The sequence below is a fragment of the Bombus vancouverensis genome, chromosome 14, assembly GCF_051014615.1.
Source record: "Bombus vancouverensis nearcticus chromosome 14, iyBomVanc1_principal, whole genome shotgun sequence".
In the NCBI taxonomy this organism is placed as follows: Eukaryota; Metazoa; Arthropoda; class Insecta; order Hymenoptera; family Apidae; genus Bombus; species Bombus vancouverensis.
This window is the reverse complement of record NC_134924.1, coordinates 12,973,378-12,996,698: the sequence shown is the minus strand read 5'-3', so window position 1 is coordinate 12,996,698 and position 23,321 is coordinate 12,973,378. Positions and strand designations below refer to the sequence as shown.

The 23,321-nt window shown below is 29.9% G+C and overlaps 5 protein-coding genes across 13 annotated transcripts; 3 read left to right on the top strand and 2 right to left on the bottom strand.

Moving 5' to 3' along the window:
- Positions 1–247: 247 nt before the first annotated feature.
- On the top strand, positions 248–4,218 carry Ssrp (structure specific recognition protein). 4 transcript variants are annotated; one of them, XM_033333137.2, is made up of 15 exons: positions 248–383; positions 490–552; positions 886–1,071; positions 1,148–1,363; positions 1,437–1,612; positions 1,679–1,814; positions 1,893–1,996; positions 2,150–2,278; positions 2,342–2,633; positions 2,707–2,865; positions 2,936–3,076; positions 3,201–3,392; positions 3,463–3,699; positions 3,793–3,867; positions 3,945–4,218. In XM_033333137.2, the coding sequence occupies exons 2-15, from the start codon at positions 502–504 to the stop codon at positions 4,059–4,061; spliced, it is 2,211 nt and encodes a 736-aa protein (XP_033189028.1). In that variant the 5' UTR covers positions 248–383; positions 490–501; the 3' UTR covers positions 4,062–4,218. The 4 variants fall into 4 exon arrangements, with proteins under 4 accessions (XP_033189028.1, XP_033189027.1, XP_033189026.1 ...); XM_033333136.2 differs by having other exon boundaries at positions 283–388; positions 2,936–3,073; XM_033333135.2 differs by having other exon boundaries at positions 284–388.
- A 1,241-nt stretch (positions 4,219–5,459) lies between these two features.
- Positions 5,460–7,848, top strand: Rpp30 (ribonuclease P protein subunit Rpp30). Of its 2 annotated transcripts, XR_013060115.1 has the most exons (4): positions 5,460–6,701; positions 6,930–7,077; positions 7,167–7,334; positions 7,538–7,848. XR_013060115.1 is itself a non-coding variant. In XM_033333132.2 (3 exons), exons 1-3 carry the CDS (start codon positions 6,114–6,116, stop codon positions 7,268–7,270), a joined length of 840 nt encoding a protein of 279 aa, XP_033189023.1. In that variant the 5' UTR covers positions 5,460–6,113; the 3' UTR covers positions 7,271–7,479. The 2 variants fall into 2 exon arrangements, 1 of the variants encoding a protein (XP_033189023.1); XM_033333132.2 differs by lacking the exon at positions 7,538–7,848 and having other exon boundaries at positions 7,167–7,479.
- On the bottom strand, positions 7,272–11,970 carry LOC117156263 (golgin subfamily A member 2). 2 transcript variants are annotated; one of them, XM_076624526.1, is made up of 12 exons: positions 11,764–11,970; positions 11,356–11,445; positions 10,754–11,205; positions 10,471–10,661; positions 10,065–10,372; positions 9,818–9,994; positions 9,517–9,735; positions 9,231–9,416; positions 8,888–9,139; positions 8,507–8,810; positions 8,224–8,421; positions 7,272–8,052 (listed from the first exon to the last, which is right to left on the bottom strand). In XM_076624526.1, the coding sequence occupies exons 1-12, from the start codon at positions 11,821–11,823 to the stop codon at positions 7,865–7,867; spliced, it is 2,625 nt and encodes an 874-aa protein (XP_076480641.1). In that variant the 5' UTR covers positions 11,824–11,970; the 3' UTR covers positions 7,272–7,864. The 2 variants fall into 2 exon arrangements, with proteins under 2 accessions (XP_076480641.1, XP_033189022.1); XM_033333131.2 differs by having other exon boundaries at positions 10,471–10,666; positions 10,768–11,205.
- A 340-nt stretch (positions 11,971–12,310) lies between these two features.
- Positions 12,311–14,809, top strand: Rpn3 (regulatory particle non-ATPase 3). 2 transcript variants are annotated; one of them, XM_033333129.2, is made up of 3 exons: positions 12,311–12,439; positions 12,864–13,689; positions 13,803–14,809. In XM_033333129.2, exons 2-3 carry the CDS (start codon positions 12,874–12,876, stop codon positions 14,472–14,474), a joined length of 1,488 nt encoding a protein of 495 aa, XP_033189020.1. In that variant the 5' UTR covers positions 12,311–12,439; positions 12,864–12,873; the 3' UTR covers positions 14,475–14,809. The 2 variants fall into 2 exon arrangements, with proteins under 2 accessions (XP_033189020.1, XP_076480643.1); XM_076624528.1 differs by having other exon boundaries at positions 12,327–12,439; positions 12,847–13,689.
- A 156-nt stretch (positions 14,810–14,965) lies between these two features.
- Positions 14,966–22,722, bottom strand: LOC117156260 (growth arrest-specific protein 1). Of its 3 annotated transcripts, none has more exons than XM_033333128.2 (6): positions 22,427–22,722; positions 21,884–22,164; positions 17,031–17,294; positions 16,347–16,552; positions 15,944–16,236; positions 14,966–15,769 (listed from the first exon to the last, which is right to left on the bottom strand). In XM_033333128.2, exons 3-6 carry the CDS (start codon positions 17,292–17,294, stop codon positions 15,765–15,767), a joined length of 768 nt encoding a protein of 255 aa, XP_033189019.1. In that variant the 5' UTR covers positions 21,884–22,164; positions 22,427–22,722; the 3' UTR covers positions 14,966–15,764. The 3 variants fall into 3 exon arrangements, with proteins under 3 accessions (XP_033189019.1, XP_033189017.1, XP_033189018.1); XM_033333126.2 differs by having other exon boundaries at positions 17,031–17,298; positions 22,427–22,720; XM_033333127.2 differs by lacking the exons at positions 21,884–22,164; positions 22,427–22,722 and adding an exon at positions 19,432–19,671 and having other exon boundaries at positions 17,031–17,298.
- Positions 22,723–23,321: the final 599 nt, after the last annotated feature.

The following is a 23,321-nucleotide window of genomic DNA, read 5'->3' as shown; positions in this document are numbered from 1 at the left end:
ATAATACGGAAAGTTTTGAACATGTTTACTCATCTATACGTACTTACGCTCTATGGTTAATTTAACCAATCAACTTTTTGCAAATTCTAGGGTAATAATTTTAGTTTTAATAAATTTTTAAAATTTTTTACTATTATGTATCTAAAATTTAAGATTATATATAAATGTTAGCGTTATATTTAAAGCTAAATAGACAGCAAAAATAAATATTCTTTTATACATAGTATACAAATTTTACTATAAATTGTACTTATAGTCTTAATCTGTGTTAACCAATTATGTTTTCGGAAAATATTCTGAGAGCAAGAACTTGGCGCGTTGTACGCCGTACATGAGAAATTTGTTTTCCACATCGACCTTGCGTCAGTTTCTCGTTTTGAATTGTAAAGTAATTTATAAAAAGCGTTTGATTTTTTTGATTATGCGTTTAACTTGTAGATACGAAGAGGAATCATAATAAACAAATAATAATTTGTATATTAATTTTAGGTGTTTTCAAAAATGGATTTTTTAGAATATACTGATGTGATTGCAGAAGTTAAAGGAGCTATGGTAAGTAATATATTACTTAAAGTCTGTAACGAGTAACAATACTTTTCATTCTCTTTTTTACTTTCATTTTGTAGTCGCGTTATATCATTTCTTTGTTAATGTTTAAAGTTAGATTAATAAGTAACATGCCTAGATGAAATCCACGTTTTTATTATATTTTATAATATAATTGCAAACAAATTGTATTCCATCTTATAAATATTGAAATTATTAATAAAAATGTTAGTAATAATTCATCAGTTACTTTCGATGGTACTATTTATGTTACGATGGTAATGAGATAAATAAAAATTTCTGTATAATTGCACTCATATATGACTTTCTTATGTACAGACTCCTGGGCGATTGAAGCTTACAGACCAACATTTGATTTTTAAAAATCAAAAGACAGGCAAAGTAGAACAAATTTCAGCATCGGATATGGAAATGGTAAATTATCAAAAATTCATTGGTACCTGGGGTCTTCGAATATTTCTCAAAAATGGAACTCTACATAGGTTTCGTGGATTCAAGGAAGGTGTAAGTAACAATTTTTAGTTAAGAATAAATCTTTTTTTAATTTTACGTTTTGTAATAAAACAATATTTATTTTTAGGATCAAGAAAAAATTGCAAAATTCTTCCTACAAAACTATAAAAAAGATATGCTAGAAAAGGAACTTAGCCTAAAAGGTTGGAATTGGGGTACAGCTAGGTTTAATGGTTCTGTATTAAGTTTTGATGTTGGTCATCATACTGCTTTTGAAATTCCATTGTACGATGTGTCTCAATGTAACACTGGTAAGAATGAAGTCACATTGGAATTTCATCAGGTAAATTATCGATAATGTAACGTGTTTAACATTAATAACGTTTCTTAATATTAAAATTTTGTACATTTTCCAGAATGATGATGCTCCTGTGAGTTTAATGGAAATGAGATTTCATATCCCTATTAGTGACAGCGCAGATCAAGATCCAGTAGAAGCATTTCATCAGCAAGTTATGGAAAAAGCATCTGTCATCAGTGTCAGTGGAGATGCTATTGCAATATTTCGAGAGATTCAATGTCTTACACCACGGTATGTATATATGTTTAAGAAATATAATTTAAAAGATTCATATATTAATATAACTCCCTCTTCCAGTGGTCGTTATGATATAAAGATATTCCAATCATTTTTCCAATTACATGGTAAAACTTTTGATTACAAGATTCCAATGTCAACTGTTTTAAGGCTATTTCTTTTACCACATAAGGACAATAGGCAAATGTATTTTGTGGTAAGCATTTCGAAAATTATTTTTATTTTTTCTTGTTAATTATTTGTTTTATTATTATTGTTAATATCTTTCGCTTAGGTCAGTTTAGATCCACCAATTAAACAGGGTCAAACCCGTTATCATTATTTAGTATTATTATTCAATCAAGAAGAAGAAACTTCAATTGAATTACCTTTTTCTGAGTATGTATCTGTATTTGACTCAAGCACTATGGTAAAAATATGAATATGTTTACTATTCATATATTTATATTATATTATATTATATTATATTATATTATATTATATTATATTATATTATATTATATTATATTATATTATATTATATTATTGCAGAAAAGAATTAAAAGAAAAATATGAAGATAAATTACCAAAAGAATTGTCTGGACCAACTTATGAAGTTTTAGGAAAAGTAATGAAAGTTATTATTAATAGAAAACTTACTGGACCTGGAAATTTCATTAGGTAAGTTTTTTGTAAACTGCGTAGCCGAAATACTTTAATATATTATATGTTTTTAATTTTCAGTCATTCTGGAACACTTGCAATCAGTTGTTCATTTAAAGCAGCTGCAGGTTATTTATATCCTTTAGAAAGAGGTTTTATTTACGTTCATAAACCACCAATCCATATACGTTTTGAAGAAATTGCGTCAGTAAATTTCGCCCGTGGTGGTGGTTCTACAAGATCATTTGATTTTGAAATTGAATTGACTAGCGGTGTTGTTCATACATTCAGTAGTATAGAAAAGGAGGAGTATGGAAAACTTTTTGACTTTATTACTTCCAAAAAATTACGGGTTAAAAATAGAGGCAAGAGCGTAAGTATGAATTATTATCGTAATTGTAATTCTTTAATTAATTATATTAAGAAATTCTTTGTTTTTGCAATAGGACAAATTGAATTATGACAATGACTTTGGAGATAGCGATCAAGAAGATGAGCCAGATGCGTATTTGGCAAGAGTTAAAGCAGAAGCACAGGAAAGAGATGCAGAGGAAAATCAGGATTCTGAGGAAGAGTCTACCGATGAAGATTTTAATCCGAATCAGGTGTGATTTTATTAAAATTTTTGGCAAACATACAAATTTATATACCTTGTATATATATATATTCTTTTAGGACGAGAGTGATGTGGCAGAAGAATATGACAGTAATCCAAATAGTTCAGAAAGTGAAAATGAATCAGATGCTTCAGGAAAAAGTCAAAAGAAAGAGAAGAAAGAAAAAAGAGAAAAGAAACCAAAGTCAGCTAAAACCGTGGTAAACATTTTACTTATATTTTTTTTACAGTGTTTTTAATATTTATAAGAATGAATTTGCAATCGTACCCAGATTAGATAATTTACTAAGAATGGTTTATCAATGTATGTATTGCCTTATTTAGTCAGAGAAGCCAAGAAAACCTAGAAAACAGAAGAAAGAAAAAGATGCAAATAAACCTAAGAGACCGCCAACTGCATTTATGATATGGTTAAACAGTGCTCGAGAAAGAATTAAAGCAGAAAATCCTGGAATTGCTGTTACAGAAATTGCAAAGAAAGGAGGTGAAATGTGGAGGGAACTAAAAGATAAATCTGTAAGACCAAAATTGCTTTAATTTCTTACATGTAATTCCATAATTATTTAATATATACTAATTATAATAGGAATGGGAACAAAAAGCAGCAAAGGCAAAGAAAGAGTACACTGCATCAATGAAAGAATATGAAGCTAGTGGCGGAGGAGGTGGCGATAAGGAAAAGATATCAGAAAAGAAAGAAAAGGGAGAGAAGAAGAGGAAAGAGAGTAAAAAAGAATCTCCCAGTAAGCTTATGACCGGAACCAGTTTCAAAAGTAAAGAATATATTAGTGATGATGAAAGCAGTAGCGATGAAGATAATAAGGTATGTTAAGAATTAAGAGTATGATTTATTAGGTATTTTATTAGTATTATATTATGACAGTAGAAATATTATTTTAATTAAATATTTCTATAGAAATCAGAAAAGAAGGCTTCGGATGAAGACAGTGACAGAGGTAAAGAAAAGAAAAGCGGAGATAAACGGAGTGCGGTAATTTCATTATATTAGTTGTGTTCTATTAAAAACATTTTTTAAGATATATTCTATTGCATATGATTTTATTGTAGGAGGATGACGACAAGAAGTTGAAGAAGAAAAGGAAAGAAGAATCCGAGGGTAGTGATGAAGAACCTATTGAAAGTACTCCGCCTTCTAGTGAGGCTGAATCTAAAGACAGTGATTAATTATAATTTATATATTTCTTTAACAACCACTTAATTTAATCTTTATTTCTACAGAAATATCTTTAATATTGATGTATCTAGTATTCTTAAAATCATTAAAATATGTTCCATATTTACCATATTTTAAGTTCTAATACAATATTGTATTAAATATTTATATTTGTACGGTTCTGATTTATTTAAACATTTCTAAATGTTTTTAAAATTATTTAAATTTAATAAATTTAAAAACAGCTATAAGATATAATATTACTACATATATGGCTTTGTTAACACGTTGACTGCCACGCGTGTTTTCAAAGAACGGTCTCCGTCAGGCCACGCGTACAGCAGTACCAAGCGTTTCTCTGCTAGGTGTTCCCATCGATATTTTAGTAATGCGAATCGCTCAAGTGGTGGTCTCAAGAATGATCTTTCGTTTCATTCGCTCGCAGCATTAAAACCACTAGCTGTTGTTGAATATAATGAAGGAAAGTGTGGTATAGATTATTCCGACCAAATGGTTTCTGATGCCACCACAATTAGACAAGGAATCAAATGGTACAGAAAACTTGGCACTCATCCTTTCTGGGAATTTCTGTTGTAAACGCTTTGACGGTTTACAAAATTGCAACAAGAAAAAATATAAATATCAGAATATTTAGACAATTATTAGTTGCAAAATTATTAGAGTTGTCTGAAAATATAAAAAATCCTTGTCTTCGACGGAGTCAGCATAATATCGCCGTTCGAAAAAATGATTCCGGAAGAAGCATTAGACACGCATGCAAACTATGTTATGCAAATAAAGGACGTCGAATGGACGGAACAAAGGCACAAAAGAATTTGAAGAAAACAACAACTTATTGCCCGAATTGTCCCGACCAACCTCAGCTATGTATAGAATGCTTTAAAGTTTTACATTCTAAATCATTTTTTTAATAAACCATTTTCGTATTTTTATTTTATAACAATTCAACTATTATTACAATTAATTATTAATTAACAATTTATTATTATGGAATATCTTTTCAAATGCCTACGACGAACGACAGAAACTTTGCTGACACCCGAATACGGGTGTCGTGGCAGTTGTAACGTTAATTTTATCAGAGGTCACCGCGCACCCTCAATTACCCCAGGGATCCACCATAAACTTAAACTTTTTAAGTTTATTATTTCTGTTATCTGTTTATGGATGGTCCTTGAAACAGCCCTTAGGTTGTTATACGTCCTTACTAATTACGGGGAAAGCAGGTAGTTACCTAATGGGAAAAACCCAATACTTGACTAACGAAAAAGCTGGTTTTCCCCATAAACGATATTACCTACTAGCCGCGTTGATAGGAGGCTTTCTCCTCCTATCTTCATTTATTAACATGACCTATAACCAACCAATTGGCATCGTGGATCGTTACCCTCACTTTTCCTAACGGAAGTGGTGCAAACAGCGAATCCGCGTTGTTAATGGGTGTCCGCACACCCACACCGAGCTTTCCTCCGTAATGAGACGAGAACACCTAGGGAGAAAATAGACAAAACCATCGAACAGTGAACATCTCTCCAATCAGTGTAAACCTGTGCTGTGCTAGAAAATAAAGACAATAGTTGTGTTACGACTTAGCTATTTTATTTCATAAACTAACCCTTAAATTTACGTGACATAGACAACGTGTTAATGAAGACAATTCATAATTACAATCTGTAATAAATATGGTAATTTAGTGAATAATAAATTGATGTGAATAAATGAAGTTCTTCAAAAAATATTAAATAGCATTTCCTTTCATAGTCAACATTTTTGACAAAAATATTATGATTTTCATAATATGATTTTATTAACCAAAAGATATCGCTTAGTAGTATAATACATATATAAATGTATTTTGTGTCTACATACATAAAAATTCTAGGTTAGGATTAGTCGAAGCACTGTCAAAGAAGTATTGACGAAAAAAATTAGAAGACGTTAATTTCTAAATCATAGCTTCAACCAAACATTATAAATAAATTTACAACATATTTAATTAAAAATAAAGAGCATTTACGGTGTAAATCTAATATTTCATAAAAATGGATATCAGAGAAAGTACAGGATTTTACGATTTATGTGTGAATGTACCAGGGTATCAAACACAAAGTCTATATCCTATTTTATCAAAATTATGTGAATATGGATTCAAAACAGTAGCAATAAATACTAATGTGGATGAAAGTGTACTTGGAACAGAGAAAAAGAGGAAAAAAAAGGGTGGTGATAGTGAAACATCACAGGGTATCGTTCTTGAAACAATCGACATTGGAAGTATAAGAAAAGAATTTGACGGAAGATTAAGAATTTTTAGTCGAATTACTTTCTTTTGTTCTGATTTTGCAAAAACGCATATAGTGAATCATTGTTCCAGTTTAAAAAAATTCGATCTATATGCTTTTGCTCCAAAAACACAAAGTGCTTTACAATTTGCATGTACTCAATTAAATGCAGATATAATTACATTAAGGTCGAATGCTACATCGTTTAAACTTAATAAAAAGCTGTATGATCAAGCAATTGAAAGAGGAATACATTTTGAAATACAGTATGTAGATCTATTAAATGTTGAATCCAGAAAAAATACTATCCATTATTCTCATCTCTTTCATACATACGGAAAGAGTAAGGTATAGAAATATTTATGTATAAATGAAAATAACCGTTTTTTAACACTACATAGTCGTATATTACAAAACAGCACTAATATAAATATTAATTTATATTAATGCTTAGCCTATAGATAATAATGTTATTAAATATCGAAAGATTTATTGGCAAACGTACAAAGGATTTTTTCTTTAAAATCCATGTTTAAATAACAAACAAATTTCTAATTAACTATCTTGTTTATTTAGAATGTAATATTATCCAGTGGTGTCAGTGATATCAAGACAATAAGAAATCCTTATGATCTTATAAATTTGGCACGTTTATTGGGTTTGAATGAAGTTCAAGCAAAAGCTTCGATATTACATCAGTGTAAAAGACTTCTGTTAAGAGCAGGTGATGTACTATTGCATGTAAAAGTGCAAATTTTCATGAAAATGGAAATAATATAATATAATTATTAAGTTATTTGTCCTTTTCTTTAGAAAGAAGACGTAGAGGAAAAGCTGCTTTTATTATTGAAGATTGTACAGAAAGAACAAGTATCGCTGACGGAGACTCAAAATTTCTAAAAAAATTGAAAGTATAAGTTGAATTATAATAGATGTCTTTTATTATTTTTTTAAATGGTCAATCGAAAATATGATAAAAGGGTAAATATTACTTTTTACTTTAAATTTACTTACATTGAAATAATAGAATTCTTATAATATATAGGATATAGATATAATAGAAATTAACAATGATAAAAATTTGATTTTTATAAACATGTTAAATAAAGTATTTTTGAATATAAAATTCCATATATTTCTTTATTTAATATATTTAAAATAGAACTAATTTTTACTTTTTGTAGAGAAATATATATTTTCCATTAAGAAGAAAGCAATAAAGCAACGTACGGAAAAAGATAATTACTTAAAAAATACTTTATATATCTTCAACAATTCCTTAAATAATATTTTAGGCTTAAATGATTTTTTTCTTTTTTTTTTTCATACCTTATAGAAAAGAGCAATTGCTTTTGGGGAAAACATTCCTTTTTTCATATCAATCACTTACAAATTGCAATTTTTATGGATTTTACCTTATATACAATTGTTCTACAAATCGTCGTCGATTAAAAATTTTATATTAATGTTCTATACTAAAAAATATATAAGATATATACATAACATATGCTTTATACTGTAAGTAACTTTCCGGAACACCAAGGACATGGATGAAAATTCGGTTCAAACATACAGGAATCTTTACAATCTTTTATCTCTGTCAGAACATCTAGGAGTTCCGAAACACTTTTATTTTCTATTTGTGGATCTATTACTTCCTCTTTTCTTTTTATAGATACAGAATCACTAGAACCCATTGCTGAAAAATAATTTGTTTCGTTAAATTTCGACTAATTAATAATGGTTATATATATATATATAATATAAGTTGGAGTACATGTTAATCTCTTTTGATCAATACAATATCACTTTTATTATGTAAATAAATTTCAGGTAAGATAATTGAAATAGAATATTATATTATAAGTACCTGTTTCAACTTGACATTCTGTTCCATTGGAACGTATGTATTCCTTGCTAAGAAAATCACTAACCAAAACCTTCAATTTATGTAATTGCTCTTGTTGCTGATTTCTCTGTTCAAGTAATTGTCGAAATACCTGTTCTCTTTCTATTGCTCTGTTTTGTAGAACAGCTCTTTGTTTTTGATATAATGTTATATATTCTCCTAAAAATAAAGAAGGGAGATAATTCTATGAATATAAAGATAAAGTTAGAGTGTAAATAATTATTTAAAAACCATCTATTTGTACCTATTGTCTCTGTTTCACTTTGAAGCTGTAAAACGAGATGTTCAAGCTTCTGTTTCTCTTCTGTAAGCTCTGCGACTCGTTCCATTGTTTCTTTAAATCTTTGTTCAAGCTTTTTTACAGGTTCAGATATAATAACATCATTTTCGTTTGAGCTTTCTACATGTACTTTTTCTCCCGATTTTGATACATTATTATTAGCATTCACAGAATGTGAATCAACTTCGGAGATGGAACTGGCTACATTTTTTTCTTTCAATTTCTCCATAAGTGTTTGTTTTTCCTTTTCTAATCTTTCTATAGTGATCTGAAACAGAAATAGAGCAAGAAAAATGTTTAACATCAATGAACGAAATCTTTTAATATAATTAAACAGATAATTACTATAGCATGTTGAAGTTCTCGTTGAAAGGTATCTACATGATGCGATTGAGCTTGATAATGCTGTATTTGATCTGCTATTTGAGCATTTTGAAGTCTTTCTTTTTCAACCTCTTCAAGAATAGCTTCTTTTTCCCTTAATTTTTCTTTCAGTTGTCCCAACTCACTTTCTACGTTATTTAACTGAACGTTTAACTTTCTTCCTATAGAACGCTCCGCTTGAAGTTGTTCAGTTAAATCCAATTTAGCATTACTCTTAAAATTGTATTAAAAATTTATATAGTTTATTTACTCTCATTTACCGTATCATTAATAATGTTTTATCAATATTTAATGTTACGCTTACCAAAGAAACAAACGCATTTTCCATATCAGTCAGTTGCTCTTTTAACTGTCGATTTTGCTGAACTGCTCTCGATGCCCCTAACTGTTCACTTTCGAGAGCACTGACTAGTTTTGTTACTTCTGTTCCTTGATTATTTGCATCTCGTAAATCATTTAGATTTTTTGTCAACATTTCAATTTGTGAATCCTAAATATATGGAAGAAAATTTTAATTAATCAATAAATCGATGTAATTTTAAATAACTTTTATTTACTTTCTATAGTAAAAATTAGTACAAAAATGCTACCTTCTCAGATAATAAAATGTGAAGCCTTTCTTGTTCCAATGTAAGTTCATCTATATTTTTCAGCAGATTATCCGTTTCATCTTTACGATCTTGTAAAGATGATAAATTCCCTGCTTTTTCTCTTTCTTGTTGTAATTGTTGCTCAAGCTCTGAAATCCTTTGTATACAACTTTGTTCTCTACGTTGTAAATCTTCTATACCACCTCTTTGTGTTTTTATCTATAAAATGACATTTAATTTTTAGAAAATTTATGATATTTCGTTGCACCTTCGAATTTCATTACAGAGAATATAAAAATACCTCTTCTAATAATTTTGCCTGTTGGGTATCTAATTGTTTAACATAATTCTGGTACTGTTTATTGGCTTCATCCTTTTCAACACTAACAATTTTCAGAGCTTCTTTAGTTTGTGCTAATTCTTGCTCCAAAAGAATTACTGCATGTTTCTCCTCTTCTGTTGTTGTAGCAACTTTCATCTACAAAGGCAAAGAAGTATATGAAAAATGTTTCACATACAGTTAACCAACGATAATGCACATGTATTACCTGTTGTATTCTAAGTTCGCTCAATGAAAGCAACGCTGTTTTTTCTTGAAGTTCTTGTTGAACAGCAATTAATTCTGTTTTCTTCAAATTCAATTTTTGCTTTAATTCTGATGCTTCTAAACTCAAATCCTCTTTTTCTTTCTTCAATTCAAAAAATCTGTTATTAAGAGAATCATATTCACTTTGTAATTGATGAATGTTTTTCCTCAATTCTTCATTATTATTTTTTACAGTAGATATTTCTTTCTCTAATTCAGCTATGCGAATTTGTGAATTTTTTAATTTTCTTGTCATTTCTTCAGATTCCTCTAAAAAATATATTAATTTTTAATTTATTAAAAATTTATAATCACGTACGTACGTGCACACGCCTGCCTAGAATGTCTCATTAATTAAAATAACAAACCTGAACTTTGTCTAATGCTTTGTTGAGCTTGACTAAGAGCAGCAGTAAGTTCTGCTTTTTCTGCTATTAGAATGCCGGTAGTCTTGGTATGAACCTGAAGTTGCTCTTTTAAAGGATCTATTTCTTGTGCCAATTCTACCTGAAATTCTGTTTCTTTTCCTTCTAATTTGGCTTCTAACTCTGAAATCCTGCTACGCTAATCAAATTATTAAAACAATTTTATTTCTGAACTATTTCTTTTTTCAACGTTTAGATCTAGATACTTTTTATAAAATTTACATACATATATACACTTACAGCATTACTAAGCTCAATATGCAATTCATTAACAACTTTTTTCTGCTCTTCCATATAAGGACTTAAAAATTTATTATGATACATTAAATCAGTATCAAGAGATGTTTCTATATGTTCTGACTCATTTGTTAAAACATCTGCAACTGCAGAAGCCATCTCCAAGAGATGTTCTTTTTGTACTTTTGGAAGATCATAAAAATCCACTTTACTCGCTGCTTCTGATGTATTAATTTCTTGTACACTTTCTGTGTTGATAGTTTCTTCTGTAGAATAATGTACTTTATCATGATTTATGGTATTTTCTGAAGTTACCACTGAATTTGTGGATAGTACTTCATCTTTTTGAAATTCTTGAACTATATCATTTTCCACATTTCCTATTGTCGATGCATTAGTTACACCTTCTAAATGTGATGTATCAGTTTCTGCGTTTTGATACTGCAAAATTTAACGAATTAATTAAAAAACTTTTCGCATTTTACGACAATTAAGATATAATAAAGATTACAAGGAGAAATGTGATTGCATATGCACATGGATTTAAATAAAAAGATGTAATAATTATTATAATATATAAATTTCTTTCACCTGCAAAGGTAATGAATTGACAGAGTGACGTTTTTGTTTCACAGAATCATCTGGATTATTTTGCATTTTTCTTAATTGAAATTCCCTGAGCTACCAAAAAAAGGAAGTTTTATGAAACATAAGTAACGATAACATTTTTTTATACTAATCTAACTTATGAAATCATAAGGTTTTCCAAATTATTTATTTACGTTTTAAAGCGTAAATATTATGTGAAATTAAAATTCAATAAGCGTCTGACAGCTAATATAACCTAAATATTCAAAGATACAGAAATATAAGAGAATGAATAATTAAAATGTTGCTAGAACTTACGAAGTCCTATAAATATAAGTATAAATTTTTTGTACGTAAATCGAATATTAAAAAAGATACTTATGTAGCTGTCAATACTTCAAAACATTATACCTTTTTCTTAGCGGCCAACAATTTTTCGCTTTTGCTTAAATTCATGTTGACATGTGACATGAAAGCTAATAAGTGAAATCCTTGATTTTATTTTAACACAATTATTTACATCATCATAATTAAAAATATTGTATTATTTGCTACCAAGGTTATCTCATGCCTACTTAATCCACGAATATGATCGTGTACTAATCGCTCTCTTATCCATTGACCTAATTATTTAGTTAGATGGCCAACAGTGATTGAATTATACAAACCAATGAATTACGCTACTTATCAACAATTTATTATAATAAAAAAAGTAAATAATTTTTCCATATAAAATGTTTAAAATATTAAACACTGATAATGAAAAAAATTTACGATATATATTTATAGATTATATACATTTAATATCAGATAATTTTATATTATGTATACTTTATAGCAAATACAAAGTTTTATACATAAGAAATTGCTTAAATATTAACAATAATTTTAATAATTTTGGTATTATGATAAGTTGCGAAAAAATGAATAATTCATGCGGAGGCGAAAAACCCTAGCTGGAACTTCGTTAAATTTTTCGCTGATGGTTGGATTGAGTTTAAGTACAACTGTGAATTGGTGCGATGAAAACGTAGAATTGCACTTGTATTAGGAATCATCAGTTTTTCTACAAAAGTTTAAAGCAAAGGTGAATGTAAAATGTTACTCTTACTTTTCAGTAATTGTTTCTTTTACACGTTACAAGCCTCATATCAAATAACAAAATCATAAAATGTGAAAGATTTATTTAAAGAGAATACCGTATTAATTTGACAACAAAGAAGTTTGAATTTGGTTATTAAATTTTTTATTACAAAGTTTAAATCTAGCTTCATATTGTTAGTTTTATATAATACTTTTTATAAATATTGGATAATTTACAAAATTATTTTATTAGAAAATGTGATACAATGAGTTGGATATTATAGGTATATGTACACACGCACGCACGCACACACACACACACACACGCGCGCGCGCGTACGTCTACATTGAGAAGCTTGTAAAAATTAAATGATATTGTACGTAATAAGATTAGAATATTGTGCTTAACAGAAATCTAATTTCCATAGAGGAACTAAAATGGGTGTACCTACGGCTAAAAATCCTGAAGCTATGGATGTTGAAATAATCTTTGAGGGTCAAAATGGTGATGGAGATGTTTGTGATAAAAAAGATGCTGATCTTCAAACAATATATGATATACGCGAGCATGCTCGTCAAATAGAAAAAGCTGTACAAAGCAAAGAACCACGTTTTATTTTAAGAGCTTTGCGTACGCTACCTAATACACGTCGCAGATTAAACTCGAACGTCCTGCGTGGAGTAATTCTAAGTTTTTATCCTAAACCATGTGCCGAACGTGATGCATTACTGTCATGGTTAGAAGACTCTGCTGAATTTGAAGAAACGCAGAAACTTCGCATCTCCACCATAACTCCACTACCTGAAATTGATACTTACATTCATTTACTAGTTCTCGTACGTTTAATTGATGCTGGAAAACACGAAGAATCCGTTCAATGCTCTGAGGCATTGTTGCAAAAAATTATTGCTCAAAATAGACGTACAATTGACCTGATTGCTGCCAAATGTTATTTCTATTATTCAAGGGCATATGAATTAATTGGGAGACTGGATAAAATTCGCGGAATATTGCACTTGAGATTGAGAACGGCAACGCTTAGAAATGACTTTGAAGGACAGGCTGTATTAATTAATTGTTTATTACGGAACTATTTACATTATAATTTGTATGATCAGGCAGATAAACTTGTACTGAAATCAACTTTCCCAGAATCTGCCAGCAATAACGAATGGGCTAGATTTTTATATTATTTGGGACGCATCAAAGCTGCTAGATTAGAATATTCTGCTGCACATAAGTATTTAGTACAGGTAAGTCAACATTCTTCTTAATATATAAATTTCAAATCAAAATGTTATCAGAAGAAATAAAATTCCGAATAAAAATTGTGTAATTTAAAATTAATGTTTTATCTTTCTTACAGGCTCTTAGAAAAGCTCCACAAAGTACTGCAGTAGGTTTTCGTCAAACAGTGCAAAAACTGGCTGTAACTGTGGAACTTTTACTTGGAGATATTCCAGAACGTCAAACTTTCAGACAAGCTGCTATGCGTCGTGCACTAGCTCCATATTTCCAACTGACTCAGGCTGTGCGTTTAGGAAATCTTCAACGTTTTGGGGAAGTTTTAGAAAACTTTGGCCCACAATTTAGAGCCGATCATACATTTACTTTAATCCTGAGATTGAGGCACAATGTTATTAAAACTGCAATTAGGTCAATTGGACTGTCCTATTCCCGAATTTCTCCCACAGATATTGCAAAGAAACTTGGTTTGGATTCTAGTGTCGATGCTGAATTTATTGTTGCTAAAGCTATTAGAGATGGTGTAATCGAAGCTACCTTAGAACCAGAAAATGGATACATGCGTAGCAAAGAAACTACGGATATTTATTGTACTAAAGAACCATTACTCGCGTTTCATCAAAGAATTACTTTTTGTTTAGACTTACACAATCAAAGTGTTAAGGCTATGAGGTATCCTCCAAAGTCCTATGGTAAAGATCTTGAATCGGCTGAAGAACGTAGAGAAAGAGAACAACAAGATTTAGAGCTTGCTAAGGAAATGGCAGAAGAGGATGATGACGGATTTCCTTAGATTGTTTATTTTTTCGATACATTTAATTAATAAAATGATCCAATAAAATCATGAAAGACGCTTCTTCATGTTACACTTTCTTATATTTAATATCAGGTACACGAAAATTTTGTTCTCGTATTGCGAAATTGAAAACTTTCAATATACACAGAAAAAAAATTGTATAAAAGCGTTGTACTTTTTATAAGAACAAATAAGCAATGAAAGTAAGTTTCAAGAACACAAGATTGTAAATACATTTATTAATATTTCAAAGTTAATGAGATATAAATCTACTCCTTGTCATAATATCAATTATATATTATACAATAAAATAAATACTAGATAATATTAAAGTGTCTTTGAAATATTTGAACTCCATAAATTATAATAAAATTGCAGACAATTTATATTTAGTAAATTTTTTGTAGCACATCATTTTGCATAACCTTCGTTTTCTTATTTATTTACTCGGTAACTTTTCATGTAATTAGAATACAAACTGTAGAAACTTCGAACTTCAATTATGCTTTTATTAACGATGTTTTAACAAATCATCATTATTAGATATAAAAACAAATATCTAAAAATAGCATAAAAACATTTACACACGCTCAAACACGCATAAATATAACAATATACCGTACGTATCCGGAAAATTTGTTGTTCTTAAAGAACATTATTCTCTTTACATTAATTTCACTTCGGTCCTTCTTTTCGGAAAACAGTTTACGACAGAATTGTTTTATTATCTTCATATTTTCTTAGTAGAATAAATGTTAATAATCATATTTTTTCCAAAATAAATGTAATATATTTGCGTTGGAGGTCCTTTTAAGGAAATATTTTTCTACAAGAGAAGAATTTTCGAGAATATAAATCTGATAAAAAAAAGAGAGAGAGAGAGAGAGAGAGGGGGGGAAAAACAATGTTCGCGTATTTCGGTATGTAGATATTTACATAATTATATCTTCATAAATAAAACTGATTTATAACTAAATACTTGCAACGAATTATTCAATTATAGATACTATAATACAATCACTATACAATATTTTTACTGTACAAGGCTTCTTCCTCTCCGTTTTTTCCATTTGTGCAAATTTGATAATAAACCCATGGAAAAATATTTCGTAAGTTATGCATTCGTTGGTCATGCTGTTAAATTATTTATCATATTGAAAAAGTAATCCACTAATACCAGTATCAAATTGTTCAAATATTGATTAAGAATGTTGATAAAGATCTTTGGTCATTGGTTTCATGGAATACTGTTGCTTTTTGGAGATCTTTCTGGATTCTTTCTAATCATCAGTCTGAAAAAATAGAATTTTCGATAAATTAAAATGAAATATTTAAACTCAATTTTTCAAAGTATCACAATCTATAAATTTAGATGCTTATGTTATTTGTAAAATAATCAAAATTTATTTTATGTGCAGTAGTATATATTTCAAAGTGAGAAAGTATAATATAACGAGTAATCTTGCCTTGTCTCGCTTTAAGTATGTGATAAATCAATAAAGAAAGTAAAAATAATTCTCTGTCCATTAATATTTGAACACCGTTTCCTCTAAGACTCATGTTTGGTGTTAGAAATTCACTTTCCCTATCATCCTCGACATTAACATCACGGTAACCATGATGTGTTTTTCCAAAACATAAAAGATTCATATTTCTATGAATTCCTTTGCAATCGTATTCTTCAAAACCATCACACTGACATGTATTCAATTTTGCAGCCTTTTCTTGTCTTGTTAAGATATTTATCGAATTTCTACATCTAAAATATTTGCCTTAAGAAGTCATTTGTGTATTACATAAATTATTTTGTAACTTCGTATCACATATTCTTTAGACTTTATTTATTTTCGTATTAAAAAACATATTTACCGTCTAGTACACTTTCGTCCTTGAAACATACTCTTGCAATATTTATTGTAATATGTAAGCGCAGTTTGGCAAAGAGCGTCTGCATTACAAATCCAAGTTGCTATTCTGCAGGACACCCTTGTCCTATTCATTGCCATTGTTACAGACGATCTACATATTTCTACTCTTTGTTTCGACTCCGAACATAATTCATCCTCACATTCACACTAAGTAACAAAAACAAGATATAAATATTCATTAAAAAATTGTATCCTCCATATAAACAAAGTGCACACAAATGAAATTTAAATAGACGTAATGATACAACTTGAAGATCAAGAAATTTACAATAATAATACAAGGAATAAATTTATTAATTTGAATTAAATTCGGTATCTTGAAATGGCTTAACCTTTATTATTAAAAAGAAAGAATAGAAAACAAAGAAAGAAAAAAGTAACCTAACATATCGTTTATAAACATATTATACATATACATATATATATATATATATTGTTTATAAATATTTGTATATGTTTTTGAATTTGTGTTACAAATTGTTATGCTTATAAAAGATTTGCGTAGAATAAAATATTAGTTTAAAATATTCGTTGTTAGTGTTGTATCGTTGAATATTTACATTGATATTAATCAGAATAAACAATATTTATTTTTTATCAAAAGCAGAGATAATATAATAAGTACTGTCATAAGTTCTTTGCCCTCATCGGTGCTTGTAAGAGCAATAAGGGCATGTTGGCAGGTTTCGGAACAATCATTCCCTTGGAGAACGGGTGCACAACCCGTGAGATAATGTTGCAGAGCTGCGCCACAGCCTGTTCTGAAGGCGCATTTTAATTTTGCTTCCTCACACTTCATTATCGAACTTTTCGCTGTATTCCACATTACTGTATTAAACAACATCACACTCATCAGGAGTATGCTCGATTGATCGAACCAACGTGACATCTTTCTAAAACAGTTGTAAATTTATACAGGTTTAATTTCAAGGATTTAAAGGATCTGTAACACTTCCATATGAATTTATAAATAACAATAAAATGTAGCTACAGAAAGTTCGTAATTAATGTAATTTAATTCCGCATTATGATATCTATGTATGTATATATGCGGCTAATATTTTCATCGGCCACTTTGTACCGTTCTGTTGTCTCAGTAACTTAATAGCGTATATGTACGATTATCGGGCGTTTCAAATGAATGCTTCACATGCTGTTTTAGCATATACATATTACTTTCTTTTATTTTTTATTCGATCGTTGATAGGGGAAGGAGGGTAAGACGGTATATGTAGCTAAGAAGAAATGTAAAGAAAATCGAATAAGTTTTTCATATAACATTTATTGAAGTACTTTTACATCCGATATATATTCACTGTTAAATTCATACAAAGTCTGATATTATAAAAATTAAAAAATCTATAATCATTGTTTTTTTTATCAATTGTATGTTATCTAATGATATTCTATTAATTATAGTTGAAATATAATTTATTAAATATGTTTTAGAATAACTGAAGGTAGAAAACTTTTATTTTCTTATACTTCTAGTTCATTTGGAGCTATTCTCGAACTTTCGTTTCATTTCTTTTTTTTTTTTTTTTTTTTTTTTGTAGATGCTTTCTTAGACTGAATGAAGTAGTTCTTGCCTATACGGCGAAGAAGTTAAAATTTCTGTTTTCCATGTTGATTGCTTCTCTTCCGTTTTTAGTCGACCGTTACCTCTGGGATGACCATGGCATAACGTCTCTTGGTCAGACATTGTTGACAAAATTCACTCACTCACTTATCCAATCCCATCTTGCTCCATAACATGCTAATACTTTACGTGTCTCTTTATAAAATAACAAACTATTTTATACCAAAAATTCTACGTTTGTGAAAGAATAACTTATAAAGTATACGAATTTGGCATTTTCAGATCAACGAGAAATATGCACAATTGCACAAAACGCTACTGCAAGGTTTATGTATGCTTATGACAAAATTAGAAAAATTGGAATAAATTGCGTTGTAATTTATGACACGTGTAATCTTTCACGTCGAAATTTTCATACTGATATTTACTCTTTGTTTTCATTTTGTGTGCACGGTAATACATATGCACAGTTTCTTGTAAACAACAATTTTCCATCTTGCCCTATCTTCCCCTATGATACAACAGTGATAAAATGCACAAAGAACACTTGTATGTGTTATAAAAGTTCCACTCAAACCTTATTGTTTATATTTATTAATTTGTTATCAATTAGTGTTATAATTGTAGATTAACTAAAATAGTCTGTTCGTATTTTATTTAATATTATAGATTGCTTTAAAGAAACGAAGAAACGAAGTGAATAATAATTTTATCTTGTCTACGTGTTTATTGTCATTATAGATTTGTAGCAGTTATAGCATTAGATGTGCGTAACTTGCATTTTCAGCATTGTGCTCGGTGCCAAGTATATATTTGCAGATTCTTGTAACGGATGCATAACAGGAAGAGATATTCCATGGTGTTCTTAAAATAAGTCGGATCTCTGTTTGTCATTCGAGTTAATAGGAAAGCTTTTGCTACTCAACTTAAGGAATCATAAATGCCACTACGAAATGATATCCGTAATTTCAACCCTTTAAATATTGGAAGTTTTTTTTCTTATATCTATAATTTGAAAACATCAAGACGTTTGACGTCTTAATAATCTAAAAGAATCAAGAAATCTAAAAATTCTATGCGGTAATTTTCGGGAGATTCGGTAATTTTATTCTCATTGCTTATCAAATATTTGAAAATCGATATTATTTTTATTTTATTCGCCTTTTCTGCAGCAAGTATCGCTGTAGTTATGTATTAAAATATCTATCATTTATGTAAATGAAAGTTAGTATTCTTATCTCTCAAAATTTCTAATCACATTTTATATTTACTTGAATTAGTACCAGCAAATAATAGAAAATGTGACTTAAAAAAAGAAAAACGTTCTTTTTACTTTAGAACTCTGGTAAAGTTACTAATCGCGATTGTGTTGGAAAATAATACTCTCGTCTTGTACAAGCAATCGTGAAGGTGGTAGAATAACATCCTGTCGATTGTTTACTCATACCTAGTCTGTAATTAGCCAAGTATACTTGACAAAATTTCAAATTAGATTTTCTCGAAAACGAAGTCTCATATTTTTTCACGTAGAATCACTCTATCGCCGATTACATCACACTCGCTGGGACACACTGTACACAAATCTATGTGTTTTAATTTTCAATGTATCCAATCAATCAGTAGAGAAGACAGAAAGGACCACTGTTAGAAGTTCTACCAGAACAACGCAGTTGAATGTTCTCCAACTTTACTACTCTGCCTCCCTCCCTCCCTCCCACCCTCCCTCCCTCCCTCCCTCACTCTCTCTCTCTTTCTCTCTCTCTCTCTACTATTCTCAACTGTTACCAGTAAAAAAGCAGAGTACAGCAAAGAGAAGGGGATGAAAGAGAGCACGTGCGGGAGCGCGCATACATAGTGAGAGAAAGAGAGGGGGTAGATTCTACCTGTGAGCGCTTCATTGCCAGCGCTAGTGCCGATGCTGTTGCGCACCAGCCCCAAAATGGACCACCAAGACGTTGCAGACGTGGCAACGAGGGACAGATGGCCAGCCCTATAGACCTTCAGTGATCATCAACTTTACTTTACACTCAAGTTTAAATCTCGTTTCGAATGAAACACGCACCAAGGGAAAGAGATGTTGAAACAGTTACAATTAGGGTACATGGTAATTTAATCGTTGCTCTTGGGAATATTCAATCAATGCTTATGATTCTGGTGATCTCATTCGATTAAGCCGTTAAGTCGATGGTGATCGTGACGATATTCAGAAGAGATTTGTTCCACACTAAGAAATAATGCTTAAACAAACACAGGTTACGAGGCGCAACTATTCATACGAGATAGAATACTGTTCAACACTTATCAATGACTGGCATTATTAGGATTATTAAAATGATCAAAATAATCAATTGTTTTCTTTAGAGAGATTTGATAGATCTGCAGTAGCGTATTTCGAAGAATTTTCTTTGACTCTTTATAGACAATATCAACTTATCTCTTCCTTTGTATTATGTATATTTTCATATATACTTCCACTTTGTTTTCTTTGGTGCAAATATAATATTTTAGTCATCGTCAATTTTAATGATAATTAATAATTTAATTTAAATGATAATGATAATCATTAATTTAAATGATAATTGATTGTCTTTATAAAAAAAAAAAAAAAGTAAAAAAATAAGATTTGGTCGGTAATTATATATTGCCGAGTTCTTTTTACAAATTTCCTACTCTTTAAAATCAAGTTCAACGTTTGCTATAACGAAAGCCGTACTTTAGATATATAATTTATTCTAAGTAAATAGAAATACAATCTTTTGTTTAATAAATACAATTACGTGTATTAGTATATTAGTGTATTAGTATAACACATTATGTATATTAATTATTATATTATATTATATCATATTATATTAGCTTAATAAAGACGCATACCTTCCTTTTTCTTTTCTTTTATCAGTAATCACATTCAGTGCATTCAGAAGCGTAATGTATACATTGTTACATACTTGTGCAAAATTATCAATCTATATCGATGTTTTAATCGGCGCGGTTAGTTTAGTAGAGAACAAAAGTTAAATTATAAAATCACATTAACATGACAATCGTAAACTATAATTATACTTTTATTTGTTTTCTATAACTAATTATATTAAGAATGCAGATTGTTGTGATTTTCTCAAATTTATTTTTCTCAATGTTTTGGCTAATAAATATATTATTGCATACGTAGTGACGATTGTTATATTATGTAGTAAAATATTAATACAGAATATTCAATGAAAAATTTTATTTCATTATAAATTCTTAGCTATGTTGTTTATTGAAAAATATTTCTTTATTAATTTATAGATATACTTTTATTTATTTTGCATTTAAATTATGTATTACTCGATATTATATTATTCGCGACTCTTAAAATATGATACCAAGTGAATATTAAATATGAATATGATATGAATTTAGTTACTTGACATCTCTATAAAGATGCAAATTATAATGATACTTTCTTACCAATTTAATGGATTTACTTTAAGTTAAGTTGTGTTTTGTATTTTTAAATAATTAAAATATTGTCGTCTATTACGAACTGTAATAAAATGCAACGTACAGAAACAATCAACATTACAATTTAAATTTCATATCTTACTGGCGATAATCAATTTTAACATTAATCTTGTTTATATTTGATATCTGTCATCGAAATAAAAATGCTTTTTTAGTATTTCCAGCATCAACAACTTTATTAAATACTAAAAACTTCAAAGAATTTTATCAAATACATAAAATGAAAGTTTAATTAATCTATCGTGTATTCGCTTTTAGAGGTTGAATAAACAAACAAGCATCAATATATATCTACATAAAGAATTACTGAGAAATGTCTTTATAAACACATTCGATACGTAGGAAATAATATTGTTTACTAAGATGATACAAACAGATATTAAGGTACAAACCTTACAAACAATCACATTGTTTTAGTAGCCTAGAGAGATGAAAATATAGGATCCCAGATACAATCTAATCCACCAATGAAAACTGCGATTCCGTGTCAAGAATTATAACGCACTATACGGAAAGAGAAGAAAATAGAAACTCACAAACGCACGGTCACCGAGACACTAGATTGAGTTGTGACGGCCTGCCCCGCTGCGCCGAGAAGCTGCGCGCGTCGCTCTTTTCCCCCCACCATTGGTTACTGGCCCGGGACCGAAAGGATTACCGATAGATTTAAGCCCTGATTAAAACCAAAAGTTTGAACACTGTCATAAATAAATTTCATGTCAAGGAATTTCTTATCTTACGAAATTTGTAAACTATGCGATTCATGCTGAAATAAGAGATGAAATTTTCTAGACTGTTTAGTAAAATAACAAAAAGTCAACAGGTTTCTAGCTAGAATTAGAAAATTCTAAGAAATTCTACGAAATTATGAAAAGTTATAATTTTTCTGGAAATAGAAGGAAAAATATTATTATATATCCGATAGTTTACTATACCTTCATAATGACTGTATGCTATTTATCAAATATAATTTTGATATTTGATAAGAGTTTATAATTTCAGGAGTTTTGTTTTCATTTCGAGGATAGTTCACAGCCATTGCTAGCTCTATCCTCCACCCACAGGGGTCCAAGATGCCCCAACCTGCTTGGCTGATTGAGACACCAGCCTGGTTCCAACACTGCTCTCTTCACCCCCGTCCTCGCCGGTACCCTTCACAGAACGACGTTGAACAGTCCGGCATTTAGATGCGTTCCGTTCTTTCTTACATTTCTTCTTCCAGTGCCGACCTTCCATCGGGCTTCCTTTCAGGCCCCTTACTACTTCTATTCCCTACCACGAGCGTTCACCGGGCTGCTGTGACTCTCAACTCAATTTCACTCCTTTAAACGAAGAGCTGTGGACAGCGAAGGAGATTAGCCGTTTGAGTACAAATTGTACCGGTTAATCGATTCTGCAGAGAGAGAGAGAGAGAGAGAGAGAGAGAAGGAGCCCAGGAGGAAACGAAATCGCGGAACACGATACGACGACATTCTGCCTATTACGTGTTATTAAATTATATATGAAATTATGAAAACTGTATTTCTTGCCCTTATTTCTTCGCGTGATTTTAATACTGGATAAGAACAAACAAATTGTTATTCATGCACATATTTTGTAGGTTTCTCTGTACGAGGGACTGTTTCATGCGTTATCTTTTTAATTGAAGTGTAAAATGTTAAGTGGACGAGGAGATTAAACGAGATGATATTTGTTCTTGGATTAACGAGTCAGCAAGAGGCGCGCGTGTCTCAGTTTACTTAGGATATCATAATTAAACGATTCCGTTTTCGTTTACTCAGGATCGATGTTCTCTGTCAATACCCTCGTAAGTTTTGCCGAACGAGGTAA